The sequence below is a fragment of the Eptatretus burgeri genome, chromosome 10 (assembly GCF_056783735.1).
Source record: "Eptatretus burgeri isolate ZD-2024b chromosome 10, Ebu_testis_v1, whole genome shotgun sequence".
NCBI lineage: Eukaryota > Metazoa > Chordata > Myxini > Myxiniformes > Myxinidae > Eptatretus > Eptatretus burgeri.
This window is the reverse complement of record NC_140970.1, coordinates 96,145,059-96,165,291: the sequence shown is the minus strand read 5'-3', so window position 1 is coordinate 96,165,291 and position 20,233 is coordinate 96,145,059. Positions and strand designations below refer to the sequence as shown.

The following is a 20,233-nucleotide window of genomic DNA, read 5'->3' as shown; positions in this document are numbered from 1 at the left end:
TGGGTAATTAATTGCACTGTAGCGTGATGCTGTAAAATTTATTGAGGAAATGGGGAACATCTTAAAATTTCACATTGCCCGACAGAGGGGTGGAGGAGAGGATGAAGAAGAAGAAGCAAAAAGCTTTGCGGCCATAAAGGGGTTGTGCGACCAAAGTATATATTTTTGACAAAATAATTAAAATAATAATAACAACAAGAACACAATGAGCAAAAAAAAAGGTTGAAGATGTTGTTCGACTTACAGGTGAAGTTCATTGTGTGAAGTTCAATGTGTGTGAATACTTTGTAATGTTTTCACCAGCTCGAACGGGCCGAGACTCCATTTTGTAAGGGATTTGGTTTTGGAGGATTGAAGCACGTTCATTCCACTCACTTTCAACCAGAACGACAAACGGCAAAGATCAATGTCAACATTTTAACGAATCGGCATTGTCATGAGATGTTTGAACATTTTGTGTGAAATTATGCAGTCTCTATCACACACTTACCTGCAAAAGGTGTGTTTTTCACTTCACAACACCTTCCATTTGAGGGACCGGAATGATTGTCCCAGAAGCTCCTTGGCTTGACATTTCTGGATCCCCTGTAACACCTTCACCAGTTGCTTTCACATCTGGACGTACTTTTCTAGCATGGTACCAAATTGATTGGCCCACAAGTTAGATATTTGTTGTCCTGGAACCACAGAACCAAGTAAGATTTTCTCGAATTTTGCGTGACGACTCGCGAGGTCTCTCGGGATCCGTAACACCTGTTCATGATGCTTCAAAATCATTATTTCAGGTTCCAGTTTTTCCTTTTGTGTTGTTAGCATCTGAAATTTCCCAACCATTTGCTTTTCTCTCTTTCTTGCCTGATTTTCTTTTTCCTTTTTGTCTTTGGAAACACGATGAACCTGGTTCCTCATCTTGATCAGTCCACTGTTGACTTGAGACACCATCTCAAGAAATCGATGTTGCAACCGGTCGCTTCTCAAAGCTGGTACCACTCCTCTCTCTCTCTCTCTCTGAGAACAGCTCTCTTTGCAGTTCTTCAAAGGGAACTGGAACATTGTCCATCTGGTCAATCTTGTCATTCATCAGTACCATGTTATGCTCCAAATATTGCTGCTGGGAAAGATGCTGTTGCATTCGATCTTTGTTATCAATTCTCTTGTCGCTTCCCAAACCTGACATGCTCCTCTTTTTGAATGCATAACTCAGATTGCAGTTTCTTCAACTCAACTTCGAACTTTCCGATCTTAATGTCAAACTCGTCATCTTCCAATGTCACAAATTGCTGCTGGACACGAAACTGTTGCGTTGCATCTTTATTGTCTTTATCCATTCGCTTATCAAAGCTGACACGCTCCTCTTTTTTAAAGCACTCCTCAGTTCGCCATTCTTCGATCTGACCTTGCACAATGTCTTTCTTCTGCTTAAACATGTCGTGTTGCAATTCCGTGTTGCATGCAGCATCTTGTTGCTGGATGGAATGCACGCATTGTAACAAATCCTTTTTCGATGCCATGTGTTGTTTTTCCAGGTTGGCATATTTATGCTGCTGCAAGGACAGCTCCATTCGCAGTGCTGCAATTTGCTTGGCCTGGTCAACTTGGATGCGTGTCTGTGCAGCCTCATGCTGGACCCTCATTTCTTGCTCTTCATGGCGTAGCTTGGTAAGCAATTGAAGTTTCTGTTCCTCAAAATTTCTTTCCTTGTTCTCCATCTGCTCAACACACTCTCTGATCTTTTGGCATCTTAACTCAGCTGTGTTCAACTTCGCCTGAGTGTCTTTCAACTGGTGTGACGAATTTCTCTGCTCATGTTCAACCGTGATTCTCTCGTCAGCCAATTCCTCCTGAAGACTGGTCAGTCTCTGGTTCAGCAAGAAGTTCTCATTCTTCAGAGCATCAACACATTGCATATTGCTCTGCTCTGCTCTTTGACACTTCTGTTTGCATTTCATTTTGAGGTGAGTCAACTCAGAATCATGTTTCAACTGAATTTTCTCTTGTCGTTGTGCATTCAACTGTTGCTGGAGGTTGAATTCTGTGTTGAGGAGACAATTCTCATCACGCAACTTGTTCAACCCATCCCGGCAATGCACTATTTCTTCCTCCTGCTTTGTCAAGGTTTCCTTATATGAATCCTCCACTTCCTTTTGAATTTTGGCTTTCAGCACTTCCAGGTCGTGAACTGTCAGAACGTTATCTCGAAGCTCATTTGCCTCAATCGTCTTTGCTGTGAGTTTGGCAGTCAGTTCTTCAAATATTTGTCTCTTCTCAGCCTGTGCTTTGTCTCGTTCGATGAGGATCTTGCCCACATCTGCCTCTCCATCATTCATTGCTTGCTGGAGCAGAGTATATTGCGTTTTTAGATGAATGTAGTTACTTTTGTGATGTCGACACCGCTTACGCTCATCCATGAGCAACATCTGAAGTTGAGAATCATGTAAAGTTTCCCCAGATGTACCTGGGTGAGGCAGGCCAAGCTGTTGTTGAAGGGGTGAAGATGTTCTTTCCTAATAGATGTCAAAAATAAATTGGTTATTTTTGTTGAGCTGTCACAAATGCTTCACAATGATACAACAGCACTAAACAATGTAGTGGAAAAGAGAACATCCCCAAAATAATTTTACATAGCTTTCAGTGAATTGTGTGAAAACATGTCTTCACAACTTGATCACCGACTCAAAATAAATCCACATTCATCATTCGTGTGAACCTTGAAGTCCTCATGGGGTTTCAAGCATTTCATGAACAATCTCCACCTGTTCAGCTTCTCTTGTTTGTCTCTTCTGCTAAATTAATGGAGTTTTTGCCTGAGCTGCACCTCTGGAAAACTATTCCAATGACTAATTCACACGTACAGCTCAGGGTTGCAGCAACCCTCTTGATAGGTTCACGCTTTTGCACTTCGTTCCATTGGAACAGGGGGAACGTGAGGTTCGGCCAGAAATTTCTTCATGGTGCTGGCGATAGCTCACCGACTCTTCTCTCAGGACACCATGGGATCTTTCACATCCAACAACTGGTGCTGGCAGCCGGGATGCACAGTTTAACGTCCATCCAAGGACGGCACACACATTTATGAATCACGCTGCCCGTTAAACACCAGGGTGACAGCTTATGGCTGGGTCGGGATTCAAACCCAGGTTAGACAGCTTCGAGATGAGTGTGCGTACCTCTGGGCCATCTTGCAAGCCACCTCTGACAAATGTGGACTTGTAATATTATCAACAGATAAAACGAAATGCTGCTTTAAATTAGCATATATATATATATATATATATATATATATATATATATATATATATATATATATATATATATATATATATATATATATATATATATATATATATATATATATATACATTTCCTGAAGGACATACTTGAGTCTGGAGTGATCGATCATTTCCATCCTTTTGTTGTTGAAGAACTTTCAGCTTCTTGTCACTTTTCCAAGCTTGCTTCCTGGTCTGTTCCAGGTCATTTGATAAAACTTGGATTTCCATATTTCTATGTTCCAAGGTCAGTTTCATTGTACGCAACTGCAAAACCAAGGAAAATAAGAGGGCACAAAGAAATGAAATATGGTTCTCCAAAAAGTGATATTTTTGAGGAACTCAGCGGAGATTGATATGGAGGAAGATGCATTTAAATCATTTAAGCAATCAAAGTGAAAAGAACCAATCCTACTGCTGGTACCACCTCAACCAGCACTTTCTGCTGCATTCGTTGAGAAGACAGTGTCTCAACCTCCTCTAACCAGAAAATTGTAGTGAGGAAGGTGTGTGAACTCACTGCTCGTCAAACAAACAAGTTTTACCAATGGGAGGATGTGCCAGCAGTCAAACAGATATCTGATGTTCGAACTTGGACACATCTTTTGAAGGGGACAAAGCAAGAATTTTGGGTTGGATTTCATTCTCATTGACTGTCATCCCTGCCTTGTGCTGAGCCAAGAACAAGTCATAGTCTTCCAGCACATTCACCATCCATCCATTTATCCATTGAGACCTGACACTGTGCAGAGCTTTGGTGCTGCCTCAGCAGTCTCCTTGGCTACTGGGCACAATCCTGGATTGGTCACAACTCCGACACAGTATACCTGCCAGCTGGCACTCATTTTGCCGACCTCGGAAGGATGTCAGGAAGACTCAACCCCACCTGATATTAACTCATTTGCTGAGTGGGATTTGAACTCAGGATCCCAGCATCCCAAGCCCACCACCCCAAACATGAAGCCAACACCAGGCACACATTCACCAAACTTTGAGTTCAGAGCTGCACATGGTTCAAATTATTTAATATTTTTCATGAAAGGCATGGCATTGCACAAGGAATAATATTTTCTGAGGGAATTTGCAAGATATGTCTGTCCCTGGTCTGGCACTGTTTCCAGCAATGTTGGGGTCAGAGCCACTTCTGGCGAAAGGTGAAATGAAGTCGCCTGATGATTTCCTGTTGATACACAAGACAACCCCACCTCATAACGGTGCAGACTGGAAACTAGTTCTGTGAGGAACCAGACAAAGGGGGTCATGACCTTCTGGACGAACACCCTCCAGTATACTCATGGCAGACATGAGTGTGTCAGCATGCACTCCCTCAAAGGAGGTGGTGAGATAATCAGTCAGACAGGTGAGATAATCTTCCAAAAGAAACAGTGAATCGTAGAAAATGGGCGTTCCGAGTAACAACACAGACTAACCTGGAGATCTCTTATTACTGCAGCTAAGTTGTGGTTGCGACAGGTGAGATGTTTGATTTTTTAAAATGTTGTAACCAATGTTTTAACACGGAAAGATAATAAAGGTAGTGCACTTATAAGGTGCACCATCACTGGAAAGGTCAGTTGGCCAAGTCTCTCGTCTGCTAGTTTTAGTTGATGGACGTTAAAGATCCCAAAGTTTAAATTTGTGAAGAGTTGACAAGTTTTTTTCCATTTCTATGAAAAAAAATCCAAATTCCTCCCTCCTTCAGTCGAATGTTGGCCTGAACATGAAATCCAAGAACACTGCTCACCTCCCCTCATTGTTCCTCTTTTATTTCTCGCCTGCAGAATTAACTTCCACATCCTTTTCAATGTCATTCTTCCCTCCAGTTCTTCAAGACAGCTGTTCAGTGCCATCTCAGATTGTCCCCAATCCAAAACCATGATATTTTCTACCCTTGTTAACCCCACACAAATCCCTCCTAATTTTCAAGTTTTTCCTCCTTGCAGTTTCCTTCTCCACGAATTCTCCATTTTGCGTCGTTTTTGTCTGTTACATCCTGATCCGTTCAGTGTGCTCGCTCTTCCAAGAGCCTCGACTATGGATACAAACAAAAAAAGTATTAAAAAAAACAACATAAATTTTTTTGAATATAATTATGTGAACTGTCAAGAGAAGAGTCTCCTGTATTACCTCATAGATATATCTTGGTTGCTTAAACTTGATTGCGGATGGAGTCAATAAATTGTGGTTGTGAATAATAAACATCTTTAAATGAATGACTCACTTGAGCTTGGAGTGACGTGACGATTCCTTCATGATGCTGGGACTCTCCTGTGGCAAGCCACTCAGTGCCGCTTCCTGACCGATTCAGGTCAGCGAGCTTGGCATTCTTTTCTTTTATTTGTTCCTTCAACTGATCAACTTCACTTTTAAGATTCTGGAGCAAAACCTTTCTTCTTTCCAGTTTACTCTCAAGTTGTTGGGCCATAAGTGTTTTAGCATCCAGTTGCCGCTTCATCTGATGAACAAGACGAGGTGTAAAATATGTCAAGATGATACATTTTGAGTAAGTAAAGAGACAGAGCTTAAGTCATGAATAAGTAAAATAAGAGCTTGATGGATAAGTTCTTTCTTTACACTACTATCGTTTTAAATCAACCACAATGCAATTACAGTGATTCCTGTTCGAATGAAGGTTGGTGGTTGAGAGGGAGAAATTGGACGAGGAAAATCTTCCAATATGGTCGGAGAGGCAATTGTGGGGCACAAAGGTGTAGTTGAAGTGTGTTCGTATTTCAATCAATACAAAACAAGAGATGAGGATGACTATCTGGAGGTCTTGGTTCTGGTATTGTTTGGTGTTGGGGTCAGGGATCAGAATCCCTCACGTTCCGACAAAGCAAGTGAAACCCTCACCTTATTTTTCAGAGTCTTTTGTTCCTCCCACATCATTTCCATTGTCTCCTCTTTACTTTGCTTCTTTTTTCTGAAACCTCGAATTTTCCGCTTTGACCTGTTTGCACTGAAGAAGAGGGAGGGGGATGAGGGTGGAAATTGTGGGGTTGGGGGGGGAGGGGTAGTGCGTGAGTGTAATCTGTCTCCCCCCCCCAAAACATTACATTTTTATCCAATTACACAGGGGTTAGATGACAGTAGAATGAGCTTCACTTCACAATCACCTCCATTTTCCACCAAATTGTTTGATAGTCAAAAATCGCTTCTGATAACCTGATCCAGTACGTCTTCTCACTTCCTCCGACATTCCTCCATTCATGTGTATTAAACTTCATCTTTATACATGGGAACAATCGATGCATCGTTATCATTCCTTCCTCTCCCAGTAATCCAACACGATTACCCATTGTGCCATGATGTGAATTGGGATGTCAAAATATTTCCGAAAGTGGCCGGTCGAGTGTGGCAGCTTTCCCTCATTCTCTGTCTGACAATGGCCTCTCTCAAAGGAAGCTCGTTTGGACTTGCACGGTTATCAAGATGATTATGGAATCAAAAATTCAGTTTGCGGCAGTTGATTCAATGGGAGATTATTGATTGCTTCTCTCAACTGAAGATTATGTGGAATTGGGTTCTTGTGATTCATATCGAAAAGCATGTGAAAAGGAAGGATTCCTTTGGAACTCTTCAGGCTATTCTTATATTTGTACACTCACTTGCTATGATGAACCTCAATATTTCCCTTATCTGAACAGGTATACTACATACAATCAGGACCTGCCAGACATACCATGTATTTTTCATGAAAACATTTTGCTCAAGTCATTTCTCAAACTCTCCATCAAAAGTGAGCAGCCATTTCCTTACCATGCTGAAGTGCCCGGTTCATTGCTCGTCGAAGACGAACCAGATTCTTTTGGAGTCTCTTCCTGAGAACTCCTTTTCTGAAAAGACTTCTTGACCTTTTTCCAATGTGAAGGCGTCTGTTCATCACGTTTTGGTGACGGCATTTTATCACACTTTCCCATTCCATCCATGCTTACCTGCAAAAAGAAAATTGAACAAAATTATGCATATTATGAAGCTGATGATGGTGATAAAGAAACAACTTGATGTTTTACATTAAAAACAAGAAAAAGAGCAATCAGAGATTGCAGACCCTCACCAGGACTTGTTTTGTGTGGTGTTTGTGTAGTTTGGTGTGGTGTTTGTGTAATTTTGTGTTATATAATTAATAAGAGACATCATTGGGACTGCCACTGAATAACTGCAGGCAGTGATGACCGTGTACCAAGACGTCCCGCTTTGATTCAACCCCACTTTGATCGGACACCTGACCCTGACCCATAACATTTTTCATTCTTATTCAATTGAATTTATAATGGGATTAAAATAAAATCAATTCCGATCAAATGGAAGACCAAATAAGGACAGTCCTGCATTGGAGTAATCAGAAGGAACCCGAACAAGTAAAAATAAAACATTAAGTCACCAGGAGGACCTGGATGGCATTCACATTTCAGCTGCTGCTCCTCTACCCTCAAACCCATGCAGGAACAGCCAATTAAGCCTAATTAAAAAAAAACCCACATCAAAAATAAAAAAGAAACAGATTCCCCATCATTACTTGATCACAATTGAGAAGTTTGACTTTGATTGTTTAAGCGGTTCCAGAGAAAACTTTATTAAATTTTTTCTTCCATCCAACATGGCTGCCAAACCATGTAACATCAATTATTCCTGAACAAATTGTACACACATACCTTGGGGAACACTTATGTGAAGTTTCCCTTCGATCTGCGCAGCCGTTCTGGAGAAGATGATTAATATGTTTTTGGGTAAATCCAAAATGGCTGCCAAACCGTGTGACCTATAACATGATACGTGTGAACCTTTTATTCGTCATGGATAGGCGGTCATATGTTAGTTTTACCTCAATCTGTTCGACCATTTCAGAGAAGTTTTTACCCCGTGGGGTCTTCCACCCAGTGCCGCTCGCGTGGAGTCAAAGGGCCACTCACATTCTCTCTTTTCTTGTGTACAGTTCATTTGAACGTCTATTTCTCCATTATTCGGAACAGAATTCGATCAAAATTGAGAGGCATATACGAGACACATATGTGCAGGCACTATCTGAGCCCAAAGTGCGATCGTGGGCCGAAGAACGGCCCATGTTGGCCCATTTTCTTAAAATTGTTATTTCTCGGTTATTGGTGGACGGAACCAAACCAAACTTGACAGGTATATTCTCGAGACCATTCCCCAGGCACGAACTGAACCTGAAGTGCGATTTCGGTTATTTGGGCCGAGAAACGGCCTTTTGGGCTCATTTTCTTTAAATTGTTATTTTTAAAAAAATTAAATGCGCTCGGCGATGCCCAACGCAAAATTAAGTCGCAAATGATGATATGAAACTTACCTCACTCTTGTGAGATGCTCTGGTTTCTTTTTCTGATGCAATGAAAATCCAAACAAATCTCAAAATTATCTGTCGTCGATGCTATCGCTCACCTGTGAGTTGTACGAATGAACTCCCACGGTGTATGTTCGCAATTCGAACTTCTTAAAGGTTTTTTTTTTTCCTGTTTTTCAAACAATATGGCTGCCGCATCACATGACTATCAAAAAAAAATTGTGGACCATTTTATCCAAAGATGACCCCAAAAAAATGTTGTGGAACATTTTATCCCGAGATGACCCAAAAACATTTTCATACTTATTGTATGTCACGTTCTGCATATGCAATTGTGACATCATAACGAAGGCACCTGTGATGTCATAAAAAAATCATACATTCCCCATGAGGGGTATTCGCTTTGTGGGAAATTTCAATTTTCAACTTGGTGCAGTTTCACGTGCTTCGGTCCAAAGTGCAGTGCAGAGGGCCAAAGTTTTTCCATCTTTCCAACAAGGCTGCCACACCACGTGACCGATGACATCATAATTCTCATGAAAACATTGACGTCAATTCAGGTGTAATCAATCATGATGAGCAATCTCCCAACTTTATGTGTGAATGAAACCGAATGTTTTTTTTTTTTTAATCCTGTTTCTGATGATGGACTCGAGTCAGAGTTTGAAACGTTGGACTTTATCAAAGTTTCGTCAGGTCAGGTCAGGTATGGGAGCATGTGCCAGAACAGCACGTCGCTGCGTCCACTTTCCGCCGGTACTCCAGGGGCCTCCGTCTGGCCATCCCCCAGGCAGATGCCAGGCCCATCCCCATCTCCTTGAGATGATGGTCAACCTGTTGCAACCATGAGGCACGTGGTCGACCCACTGGCCTCCTCCACTCATGAGACTCCCTCGCTGAGAGAATCTGGTGAGCAGGATCAGAGTCAGGAAAACGAGCCACATGTCCATACAGCCGCAACTGATGCTCACGGACTATGCAGGTAACAAATCTCATCCGAGTCTCTCTCAGCAACCGCTCGTTGGACACAGACTCCGACCAGCAAGAGCCAAAAATTTCTCCGAAGAGTCCTGCCAACAAAGGAATTAAGTCTCCGTCTCAGATCCTTGGTCAGAGTCCAAGTCTCGCACCCATAGAGCAAGACTGGAAGTACCAAGGACCTGAAGACTCGGACTTTCGTCCTCCAGCACAGGTACCGGCAGCGCCACACCCCATGATCCAGTGAATCCATGACTCCCCAGGCCCGACCCAGACGTCTATTGACCTCTGACTCGCAGCTAGCAGAGACATGAATATCACTGCCAAGGTAAGTGAATCTCTCCACGACCTCAACATCCTCACCACAAACAGACACAGACAGGACAGCAGCATCCAAGATGTCACCGAAAGCCTGGATCTTAGTTTTGACCCAAGAAACCCGTAATCCCAACGGCTCCGACTCCTCATTCAGCACCTCGAGGGCCCCCAAGAGGATGTCTAAAGTCTCCGCAAAGATGACTGCATCATCTGCAAAGTCAAGGTCCGAGATCTTGACATTCCCAAATGACGCACCGCAACTTGATCTCTCCGACATCCGCCCTAGAATCCAGTCCATACAAGTGCTGAAAAGTGTGGGGGCAAGTACACATCCCTGACGAACTCCAGTAACAACTGGAAATAAGTCAGAGATGGTACCACCACACTTCACAGCACTCTCAGTACCAGAGTAGAGTTCAGACATCAGATCGATCAGTTTTGGTGGCACCCCACGAAGACCAAGAATCCTCCAGAGGACATCCCGATTCACTGAATCGAACGGTTTACAGAGATCAACATAGGCTGCAAGCAACCCCTGCCGAAACTCTCGTCTGCGTTCGGTGAGGACACGAAGTGCAAGGATACGGTCAATCATTGACCTCTTTGGTGTAAAGCCTGACTGCTCTGGACGCTGGTGCTCAAGCAGATGGTGGCGAACCCTATCGAGAATTATGCGAGCAAAGACCTTGCCCGGCACTGAGAGCAGCGTCACCCCTCGGTAGTTGTTTCAGTCTTGGCGATCACCCTTCCCTTTCCAGAAAGGGACAACAAGGCCCCTCTTCCAGTCAGTTGGGATGATGCCTGTGTTCCAGGCAGAGCAGAAAACTGCATGCAACGACATGAGTGCAGCATTTCCAGCAGCCTTGAGAAGTTCGGCATGGATGCCACAGATCCCTCGAGCTTTGCCCCGTTTCAACTGGTTCACCGCAGCCCGTGTTTCCACAAGCGTAGGTGGACCACAGTTGATTCGAGGGTCAGCAACAGGGATTGTAACACCCTTGACGTCCAACTCGACAGTTGGGGGATCAGCCTGGTACAACCGCTCAAAGTAACCGGCCCAGCGGGCCTTCACTTCAGACTCCTCTGTCAAGAGCCTACCACTCTCTGCTCGAACTGTAGTGCTCCGAGGGATGGGCTTGGATGAACGTAATGCGCCAATTCCCCTGTAAGCGGGACGAGAATCACCTGTCCACAGGTGATGCTCTACCCCCTCACAGATTCCTCGCACATAGGCCTCCTTGTCCACCCTCAGTGCACGTACAGTTTTACGCCTCAGCTCCCTGAACAGCTCAGCTCTGCCATTCAGCCTGGCCCTGCGACTCTGGTCAATGGTATCCAGTGTCCCTTGAGAGACAAAATTCTTCTTTGCCCTGTGGTGAGCTCCAAGGCATCCACCGGCAACATCAAGGACGGTGGTCTTGAAGGCGCTCCACAACTCTTCAGGACCCCCCAAAGCACCCAGACCCCCAAGTGTCCACTCAGCCTGTTCGCAAACTCCTCAGCTACTCTCTCATCCCTGAGCTTGGCAACATCCAGCCTCGGCTGGGATGGTACCATTCTCCAGGATTTAAGGTGCAGCTTTAGAGTTGCTACAACAAGCCTGTGGTCAGTATTGAGGAACTGAGCACTCCGGTAGACCCTGCAGTTCTGGATCATCCTCCAATGACCGTCAATGAGGACATGGTCAATCTCCTTTGCCACACCGCCAGCGTTGGAATACCAAGTCCAGCGATGAGCTTGTGGGCGCTGAAACCATGAACCAGCCACCCTAAGTCCATGACTTCTTGCAAAGTCAAGGAACTTAGTGCTATTCTGGTTCATAATTCCTGACCCATGGGGACCAACACACACCTCATAACCGTCCCTATCAGTTCCAGTCGATGCATTGAAATCCCCCAAGACTAGAAGTGTATCTCGTCTGGGGCACTGATCAACCACAGACTCGAGTGTGGCGTAGAATGTGTCCTTCACGGTGAGATCACTCGCCTCAGTCGGAGCATAAACAGAGACCAGGGAAATGACACCTAAGGAGTGACGAATCCTTAATCTCATAATACGCTCGTTGACCGGTGTTACCTCAATTATCATTGGGGTCAGCTTATTGGACACAGCTACAGCAACTCCTTGGGTATGGTAACCATCAGAGCGACCAGACCAATAGTAGGTGTAACCACCCACCATTATCTCTCCGCAATCCGGTCTCCGAACTTAAGATTGAGCTGCAATCCCGATGTCCAAACGCTTGAGCTCAGATGATAACAGAGACAGGTGATCATCCTCTCTTAGGGATAGGACATTCCAGGCACCCACCCGAAGGGACCGCCTCAGGTTAACCCAAGGAGACCGCCGTCTGGTGGACGACACCTCAGCACCACTCCGACACACTCTCCGGCAATCTGACCCAGGGATGTTACCCCGTGGTTTCCCTCCTATCAAAGATTGGGGGTCCCGAAGGCTTTGCCCCAATCCCGTCATCCGGTGAGCTGCCCTGCGAAGGGAAGCTGCACAGGAGGTACTCCCACGGAGTGGGTTTTCAGATTTTTTTGCGTTTTTGCGTTTTGCGGAATGAAGGGTTTTACGGTGGCCGGAGTGCAAATCCTGCCACCAACCTCCTAATAAGAAGTGACCCAACTGTAGGAGGACGTCCGCAGACACAGTTGGGCACTAGATATGGATGGCCGTGGCTCACAAGGAGCTCCTCCGCCCTTTGACAGGTTTTGTTTTTAAAAGTTTCGTCCCAGTGATCAATTTTATTTTATCTTCAAGTTTCGTGCCTGGGACACAAGTCTTTTCATGCATGTGTGTGTATATATATATATATATATATATATATATATATATATATATATATATATATATATATATATATATATATATATATATATATATATACATATTAATACTTTGACTTTGACATTCTTGCCCGACTCAAGGAAATAAATAAATTTATATGTGTGTGTATATATATATCTATATATATATATATATATATATATATATATATATATATATATATATATATATATATATATATATACATATATATCGCATTTGGAATATATATTTTATATTTTGAAAAAATATATCTTCTTCTTCTTCTTCCTCTTTCGGCTTGCTCCCGCTCGGGGTCGCCACAGCGGACCAACTGTCTCCATTTTGCTCTATCCTCCACATCTTCCATTGACACTCCAACCACCCGCATGTCCGCCCTCACCGCATCCATGAACCTCTTCTTTGGCCTTCCTCTTCTCCTCCTGCCTGGCGGCTCCATCTTCAACATCCTTCTCCCGATATACTCCGTTTCCCTCCTGTGCACATGTCCAAACCATCTCAATCTCGCCTCTCTCACTTTGTTTCCAAACCGTCCTACCTGCGCTGTCCCTCTAATACACTCATTTCTTATCCTATCCATCCTCGTCACTCCCAACGAGAATCGTAGCATCTTTAACTCTGCCACCTCCAGCTCTGCTTCCTGTCTTTTTCTTAGCGCCACCGCCTCCAAACCATACAACATAGCTGGTCTCACTACCGTCTTGTATACTTTCCCCTTCACTCTTGCAGCTACCCTTCTGTCACAAATCACTCCTGCAACTCTTCTCCACCCACTCCATCCTGCCTGCACTCTCTTTTTCACTTCTCTCCCACACTCTCCGTTACTTTGGACAGTTGATCCCAAGTATTTAAACCAATCCACCTTCCCCACCTCAACTCCTTGCAACCGCACCATACCACCACCCTCCCTCTCATTTACGCACATGTACTCCGTCTTTCTCCTACTGACTAACATTCCCCTTCTCTCCAGTGCGTACCTCCACCTCTCAAGGCTCGATTCAGCCTGCTCCCTACTCTCCCTACAGATCATGATGTCATCCGCGAACATCATGGTCCATGGAGACTCCAGTCTGATCTCGTCCGTCAACCTGTCCATCACCATTGCAAACAGGAAAGGGCTCAGAGTCGATCCTTGGTGCAATCCCACTTTAACCTCAAACCGGTCCGTCATTCCTACCGCACACCTCACCGCTGTCACACTGTCCTCATACATATCCTGCACGATCCTCACATACTTCTCCACCACTCCCGACTTCCTCATACAATACCACAACTCCTCTCTTGGCACCCTATCATAAGCTTTCTCTAAATCCACAAACACACAATGTAACTCTTTCTGGCCTTCCCTATACTTCTCCATCAACATTCTCAAAGCAAACATCGCATCAGTGGTGCTCTTTCCTGGCATAAACCCATATTGCTGCTCACAGATCATCACCTCTCCTCTCAACCGAGCTTCCACCACTCTTTCCCACAACTTCATGGTGTGGCTTAACAACTTTATCCCCCTGTAATTTCCACAGCTCTGCACATCACCCTTATTCTTGAAAATCGGAACCAGCACACTTAATCTCCACTCCTCCGGCATCCTCTCACTTTCCAAGACTTTATTAAACAATCTGGTTAACAACCCCACTGCCATCTCTCCTAAGCACTTCCATGCCTCCACTGGTATACCATCTGGGCCAACCGCCTTTCCACTTTTCATCTTCTTCATAGCAGTCCTCACTTCATCCTTACTGATCCACCCCACTTCCAGATTCACTATCTCCACCTCTTCCAACCTTCTCTCTCTCTCATTTTCTTCATTCATCAGCTCCTCAAAGTACTCCATCCACCTTCTCAACACACTCTCCTCGCTCGTCAGCACATTCCCATTTGCGTCCTTTATCACCCTAACCTGCAGCACATCCTTCCCAGCTCGGTCCCTCTGTCTTGCCAATCGGTATAAATCCTTTTCCCCTTCTTTTGTATCTTTTGTAAATATTTGTATTTTGTATTTTGAAAAAAAAAAAAAAAAATACATATATACATATATATATATATATTAGGGTGTTCCACTTTTGCAAAAGTACTTGCTGGAATGAAGCACTATGTGCCTATCGATTCCACCAGTGAAGTTAGGTGATCGACCAAAGTTTGAAAATTTTCCCGCCTTTTTTGACCGCGGGCCGGCATTTTGAAATTTCAGGAAAAATCCATATTTTTGGAAATAATATTGCTTTTTGAATATTTTTAAAAATATATTTCTCTGTGTTTAGATGGCTGAATGCACTTCAGTAGGCACCAGTATGATAGTAAGTACCCGAAAATATTATTCACAACTTGTCCCAACATTTTGAGAAGGGATTGCCATTTTGGAATTTCACTGAAAATCCCATATTTTGACAATTATTGCACGGCACATTGTTTGGCATTTACAGAATATCAGTCGTAGCGTTTTCATAAAGACATTATTAATGACAAATGAGAGATCATCAATTAATTATGAGACCAACCAAATATGTTTTAAGCGACATGGTTTTCATATATGACAACATAAAAAAAATCGAGGAAACAAGCAACCACACAGATATCTCATAGAGAACATAGCGTTTGTTTTGTCTGGTCTGGGTAAAGCTTCCTGTGCTCTTCCACGCACTGTCACAATGCTTGACGTTGTTTCTCATCATTGCACATATGAATAAAGTCAAACACAGGCTTCATTCCTCTTTCAGCTCGATCATTTACGACACGCAAATAATTAGCACTTTCGCAAAATTTCCTATAACGAGCGAACTTGTCCCACATAGCCACAGGAGCCCTGGCCATTGTTCAGTTAAGGTTTATCTGCAAGTTCACAAAGAATAAAAAATATATATTTCATTTGATATACACAAAATATACGATTTTCACTGAATTTCCAAAATGGCAACCCCTTCTCAAAATGTCGGGACAAGTTTGTGAATAATATTTACGGGTTATTTAATACGGGTAAATTTACGGGTAAATTATTTAATAATAATCTCACTATCATGATGGTGCCTACTGAAGTGCAGTCGGCCATCTAAACACAGAGAAATATATTTTTTAATAATGAAAAATCAATATTATTTCCAAAAATGTGGATTTTTCCTGAAATTTCAAAATGCCGGCCCGCGGTCAAAAAAGGCGGGAAATTTTCAAACTTTGGTCGATCACCTAACTTCACAAGTGGAATCGAAAGGCACAGAGTGCTTCATTCCCGCAACTACTTTTGCAAAAGTGGAACACCCTAATATATATACATACATACACACACACACACACACACACACACACACACACACACACACACACACACACACACACACACACACACACACACACACACACACACACACACACACACATATATATATATATATACACATATAAATTTATTTATTTCCTTGAGTAGGGCAAGAATGTCAAACTCAAAGGAAGTCACCGAGCAGATGAAAAGTGATGATGCTTGTTCGTTGCGATTGGTGACGAAACACGTGACCACGTGGAGCAGATGGCTCTGGTGGGTTCCAAATTCGATCTGGCCTCACCAATCACAGTTGGAGGGACATCATGCGACAGTGTGTGTGGATAGACATAGATCGACAGATTGTATACACGTGTCCACCTTCTGTGGGTTAGTTGAGACTTTTTGTCCAAGTCTTTCACAAACTGGATGTTTCGTCAGGCCTGACGTTTGACTGAGTAATCTATCTATCTATCTATATATATATATATATATATATATATATATATATATATATGTCTCTATCTCTATCTCTATCTCTATCTCTATCTCTATCTCTATCTCTATCTCTATCTCTATCTCTATCTCTATCTCTATCTCTATCTCTATCTCTCTCTCTCTCTCTCTCTCTCTCTCTATATCTCTCTCTCTATATCTCTCTCTCTCTCTCTCTCTCTCTCTCTCTCTCTCTCTCTCTCTCTCTCTCTCTGTGTCTCCCTCTCTTCCCAGAGCGTCGGTGCTGCCGCAGAAGCTTCCTCAGTGAGGATGACACTGTGTTGTTTGCCATTGCTTCTCCAGCAGTGAATTTGTTCAGCATGCCGGCGATAGCTCACCGACTCATTGCAAAGGATACCGTGGGGTCGTTAAGGTCCACAAACTAATACTGGAGAGGGACCCACCGTTTCGCGTTCATCCGAGGGACGGCAAACACATCGGACCCTTTATGGGTTCGTGTGACGGATACACGGAGTCCATTACCATATCCCCTGTTTTGAAAACATTGGGGTAATTAACTAATAACGTTCATAATAAAGATTTATAATTAAATACTTGAACTAATAAATAAAGAATTTGTTAAATGGATTCTTCAGACGAAGCACAACAACCACAGGTTTGGTTCACATCAAACGGAGACCTCGTTCACGTCCGCTCCTCGTTTGTCATGGAAACACCTTTGCTGGACGAACATAAAAGTGACCCAAACACAAGTCCCACACAAATCGTACCTGATGAACATGAGAAATATAAATCAATTACCGAACGGAAGGTGAAAACTCAAAACCAGGTGGAATGAAGAGAGAAAGGTTCGTGCTCCGTGTTCCACCAACGACCACGATCACAGCTTCAGATGAAGTGACAAACAGAACGTGCGTCTCATGAGTCATACACAATTGTTACCATGGCGATAACACCACCGATCATTCTCATTAGTCATACACAATTGTCACCATGGCGATAACACCACCGATCATTCTCATTAGTCATACACAATTGTTACCATGGCGATAACACCACCGATCGTTCGCTCTCTTTTCGAACGTTCTCGATGAAGATTTTATAAATTATAGAATCAATATCGTTCATTTTCCCACAAATCGAACACGAATGAATTTATACACAAACCGAATGAACAAACAAATAATCTTGGAATGGTGAACCGAAGGGTCGTGTGGCCAGGGATGTTCGTGAAGGGGGCCGTACTCGTACATGTGATTGATGTCACTGATTGGAGGGGCTCGGTCGTTCACCTGTACCGGATCCCGACCCAAGTGGACGATGGAGGTAAAGATCCCGTGATCAGACACACAAACGGGCTCTCAGATCGCATTTGGAAACCCAAACCCCTCTGAGCCTGTCGGAGCTTTCTCGTCACATGGAGGAGAAATGGCCGTTTCAGGGTCAAGACCCCACAAGCGGACCATGACCATCCTGTGTAACAGTTAGTGAATAACTGAAGGCCGTGAACTGCCGCTGTGTATCGTGCTGTGCTCAAACACCACGGGCCTTGATCAACATGGCTGCCAACATTAGGGCGCATGAATTGACGTTCATTTCGCGTCTGAGAGAGAAAGGTTCACCTTGTAAACATGGCGGATTGAAAAACCCGTCTCGTCGTTGTCATGGGAGATCAGCTGGGCGCGGTGTGAGGGAACGTGACGTCACTGTGAACGTGACCTCGAGACGTGCGGGGCCGTGGAGCTCACGGACGTCCTGTGGTGAAATCGCTTCACTCCAAAACATGGCAGAACATTTATTTTTTGACAAAAGTACTAAACTTGGTATCCGGCTTCCTGTGACCATACTGAACGATTTTAGAGGGGGAGTCCGGGTCGGCCCCTCACGGCTCGGCTTCGGCAGCCATTTTCCAAGATGGCCGCCATTGGGGGAAGGGGAGGACGCGCATCACCATATAAAAGGAATATATTTTGATGAAACGGCGATTTTAACGTCTGTTTTAACGTTTCTAGTGATATACAATAAAATTTCACGATAAAATATTTCACCCAATTGCATTTTGTTCAAAATGGTTTAAAATGGCGGGAAACTTAATCTAGGGGGAACAGCAACAAGAATGCCAAATTAGTCCATACTGTAATTTTATTAAAACAATTAATTTTCCAAGAAGCTTCCACATATTGACCTTTGTTGTTTCCTGAACTTCTTGGAAAAAAACATCTGAAATTATGACTTTATGGCAGATTTTGTTCGTTGTTGCCATGGCAACCGAGCCCCGGATTTCACAAAAAGTACTTTTAGCTGGTGTAACGGTGACGGACGTCACAAAATTATTGACACAACCTTGTTTTACATTATGCGTTTTGCAGATAATCTCAAAGTATTCTATCTTGTTGAATAAATTTCAAATGAAATGCATAATGCACGCCGATGGGATCGGTGAACGATAGGGTTCGATTGGATATTGCGTTCATCAGTGTGTGAATTCGTCTCCCTTACACATCGCATGGGCACTTGCATTTCAAATCGGACTTTACACATTTGCAAGTCCTGCCCGGCTTCTTGCAGCCACATTTAATAAGTTCTTGGCAAGCAGCTGACACTTGCGGTCGTGTAATCCACACCGGGTACCATCGAATCCCATCTTTGTGCCACCCGAATTCTGCTGGCGAAGGAAGTAATGGCGTGGTCTGGCTGCCTGTCCATATTCCAGTCTGATCGACTGCCCGCTTCAGATGCTGATCCGAGGCATCCTGGAAACTGAGGTCAAGGTTTCGGATTCGAACATGTACTTCAACCAAAATTCAGGGTTCCATAAACAGCATTTTAATTGAGGATTCGTTTCCGGTTCTACAGTCAAACTCTCAAACCCTGAAAAATTTTGGAGCTCACCTGTGTGGGTGGAATTTGATGGTGGAACCTGAAAAAGTACAGAGGAAGAATCTTTTACCTTGCCATCTTGCTCACCTTCGTTTTAAAGTTTTAGTGTGCAGATTCCTTTGTCCTAAATTCATACATGTATCTTGAAGTCATGGTACTGTACATCTTGATTTCAGCTCACCAGATGTGATAGGTACTTCCTTGCCATCTAACAACGATTGCTATACATCATACTTTCATCCTTTGTTGGGAATGAATCATCGGTATGGTGAGTCGTTTCATTTGAAGAAAGTTAAGCGTTCAACTTAACGTCATGTGCTGGTATTGTCCAGAATGCCGACGATTCCACCGAGTCCCTTGGTTACTTTGTTCTGTTGTTCATGGCATTCATCTATCGGGATGGTCGACAACGGGTTACAGGTCTTATTCACGATCCATGCTCCGTTTTCCATGAATGCCGTCTTGACTTCCGTGGGTAATGACTTCATGTCCCTGATGTGCACGGCGGTCCAGCAACTCTCGTGGACATGGTCCATAAAGATGAACATTGGCGTCAGTTCTTCCAGTGCTTCAATGTAGAGAGAAAAGTTTTCCTCTCGGTGCGCTTTCACAAACTGCAGGATGAGGATTTGAATGCAAATCACCACGTCACAAAACATGAATGTCACGCTCTTCTTGCACATCATGCGTCACCAGGTATTGTCGTCGCTGCCACCTCCAGTTGCACTGTGAGCTGCTCTTTTCAGGTAAGCGAGGGCGAGTGTCGTCACCTGGTGAACGTGTCTGAAATGAAATCAGAAAAGCACCATAATGATCTAGAATGCAATTTGGGCATTGTTCAATTGCAAACGCCAGTGGAGAAACGGAAACCTACACCTGGAGACTCCAGCAAATATATTTGTCCTCGAAACATAAATACCTTGTACGCTGGAGGTGAGTCACCTT

General features: G+C 43.7%; 1 protein-coding gene across 1 annotated transcript; it reads right to left on the bottom strand.

Moving 5' to 3' along the window:
* Positions 1-542: 542 nt before the first annotated feature.
* Positions 543-19,971, bottom strand: LOC147019192 (uncharacterized). The gene is made up of 5 exons (XM_085900119.1): positions 19,654-19,971; positions 7,029-7,204; positions 6,123-6,228; positions 2,313-2,504; positions 543-2,120 (listed from the first exon to the last, which is right to left on the bottom strand). Exons 1-5 carry the CDS (start codon positions 19,969-19,971, stop codon positions 1,146-1,148), a joined length of 1,767 nt encoding a protein of 588 aa, XP_085756245.1. The 3' UTR covers positions 543-1,145.
* Between the last annotated feature and the right edge of the window lie 262 nt (positions 19,972-20,233).

Excerpts from the sequence above, each read along its gene's own strand:
- LOC147019192 (XM_085900119.1), bottom strand. The coding sequence starts at position 19,971 with ATGTGCAAGAAGAGCGTGACATTCATGTTTTGTGACGTGGTGATTTGC. Across the intron at positions 7,205-19,653 it reads GCCATGAACAACAGAACAAA|GTAAGCATGGATGGAATGGG; the intron begins GTAACCAAGGGA and ends TTCTTTTTGCAG. Across the intron at positions 6,229-7,028 it reads GAACCGGGCACTTCAGCATG|TGCAAACAGGTCAAAGCGGA; the intron begins GTAAGGAAATGG and ends CCTCTTCTTCAG.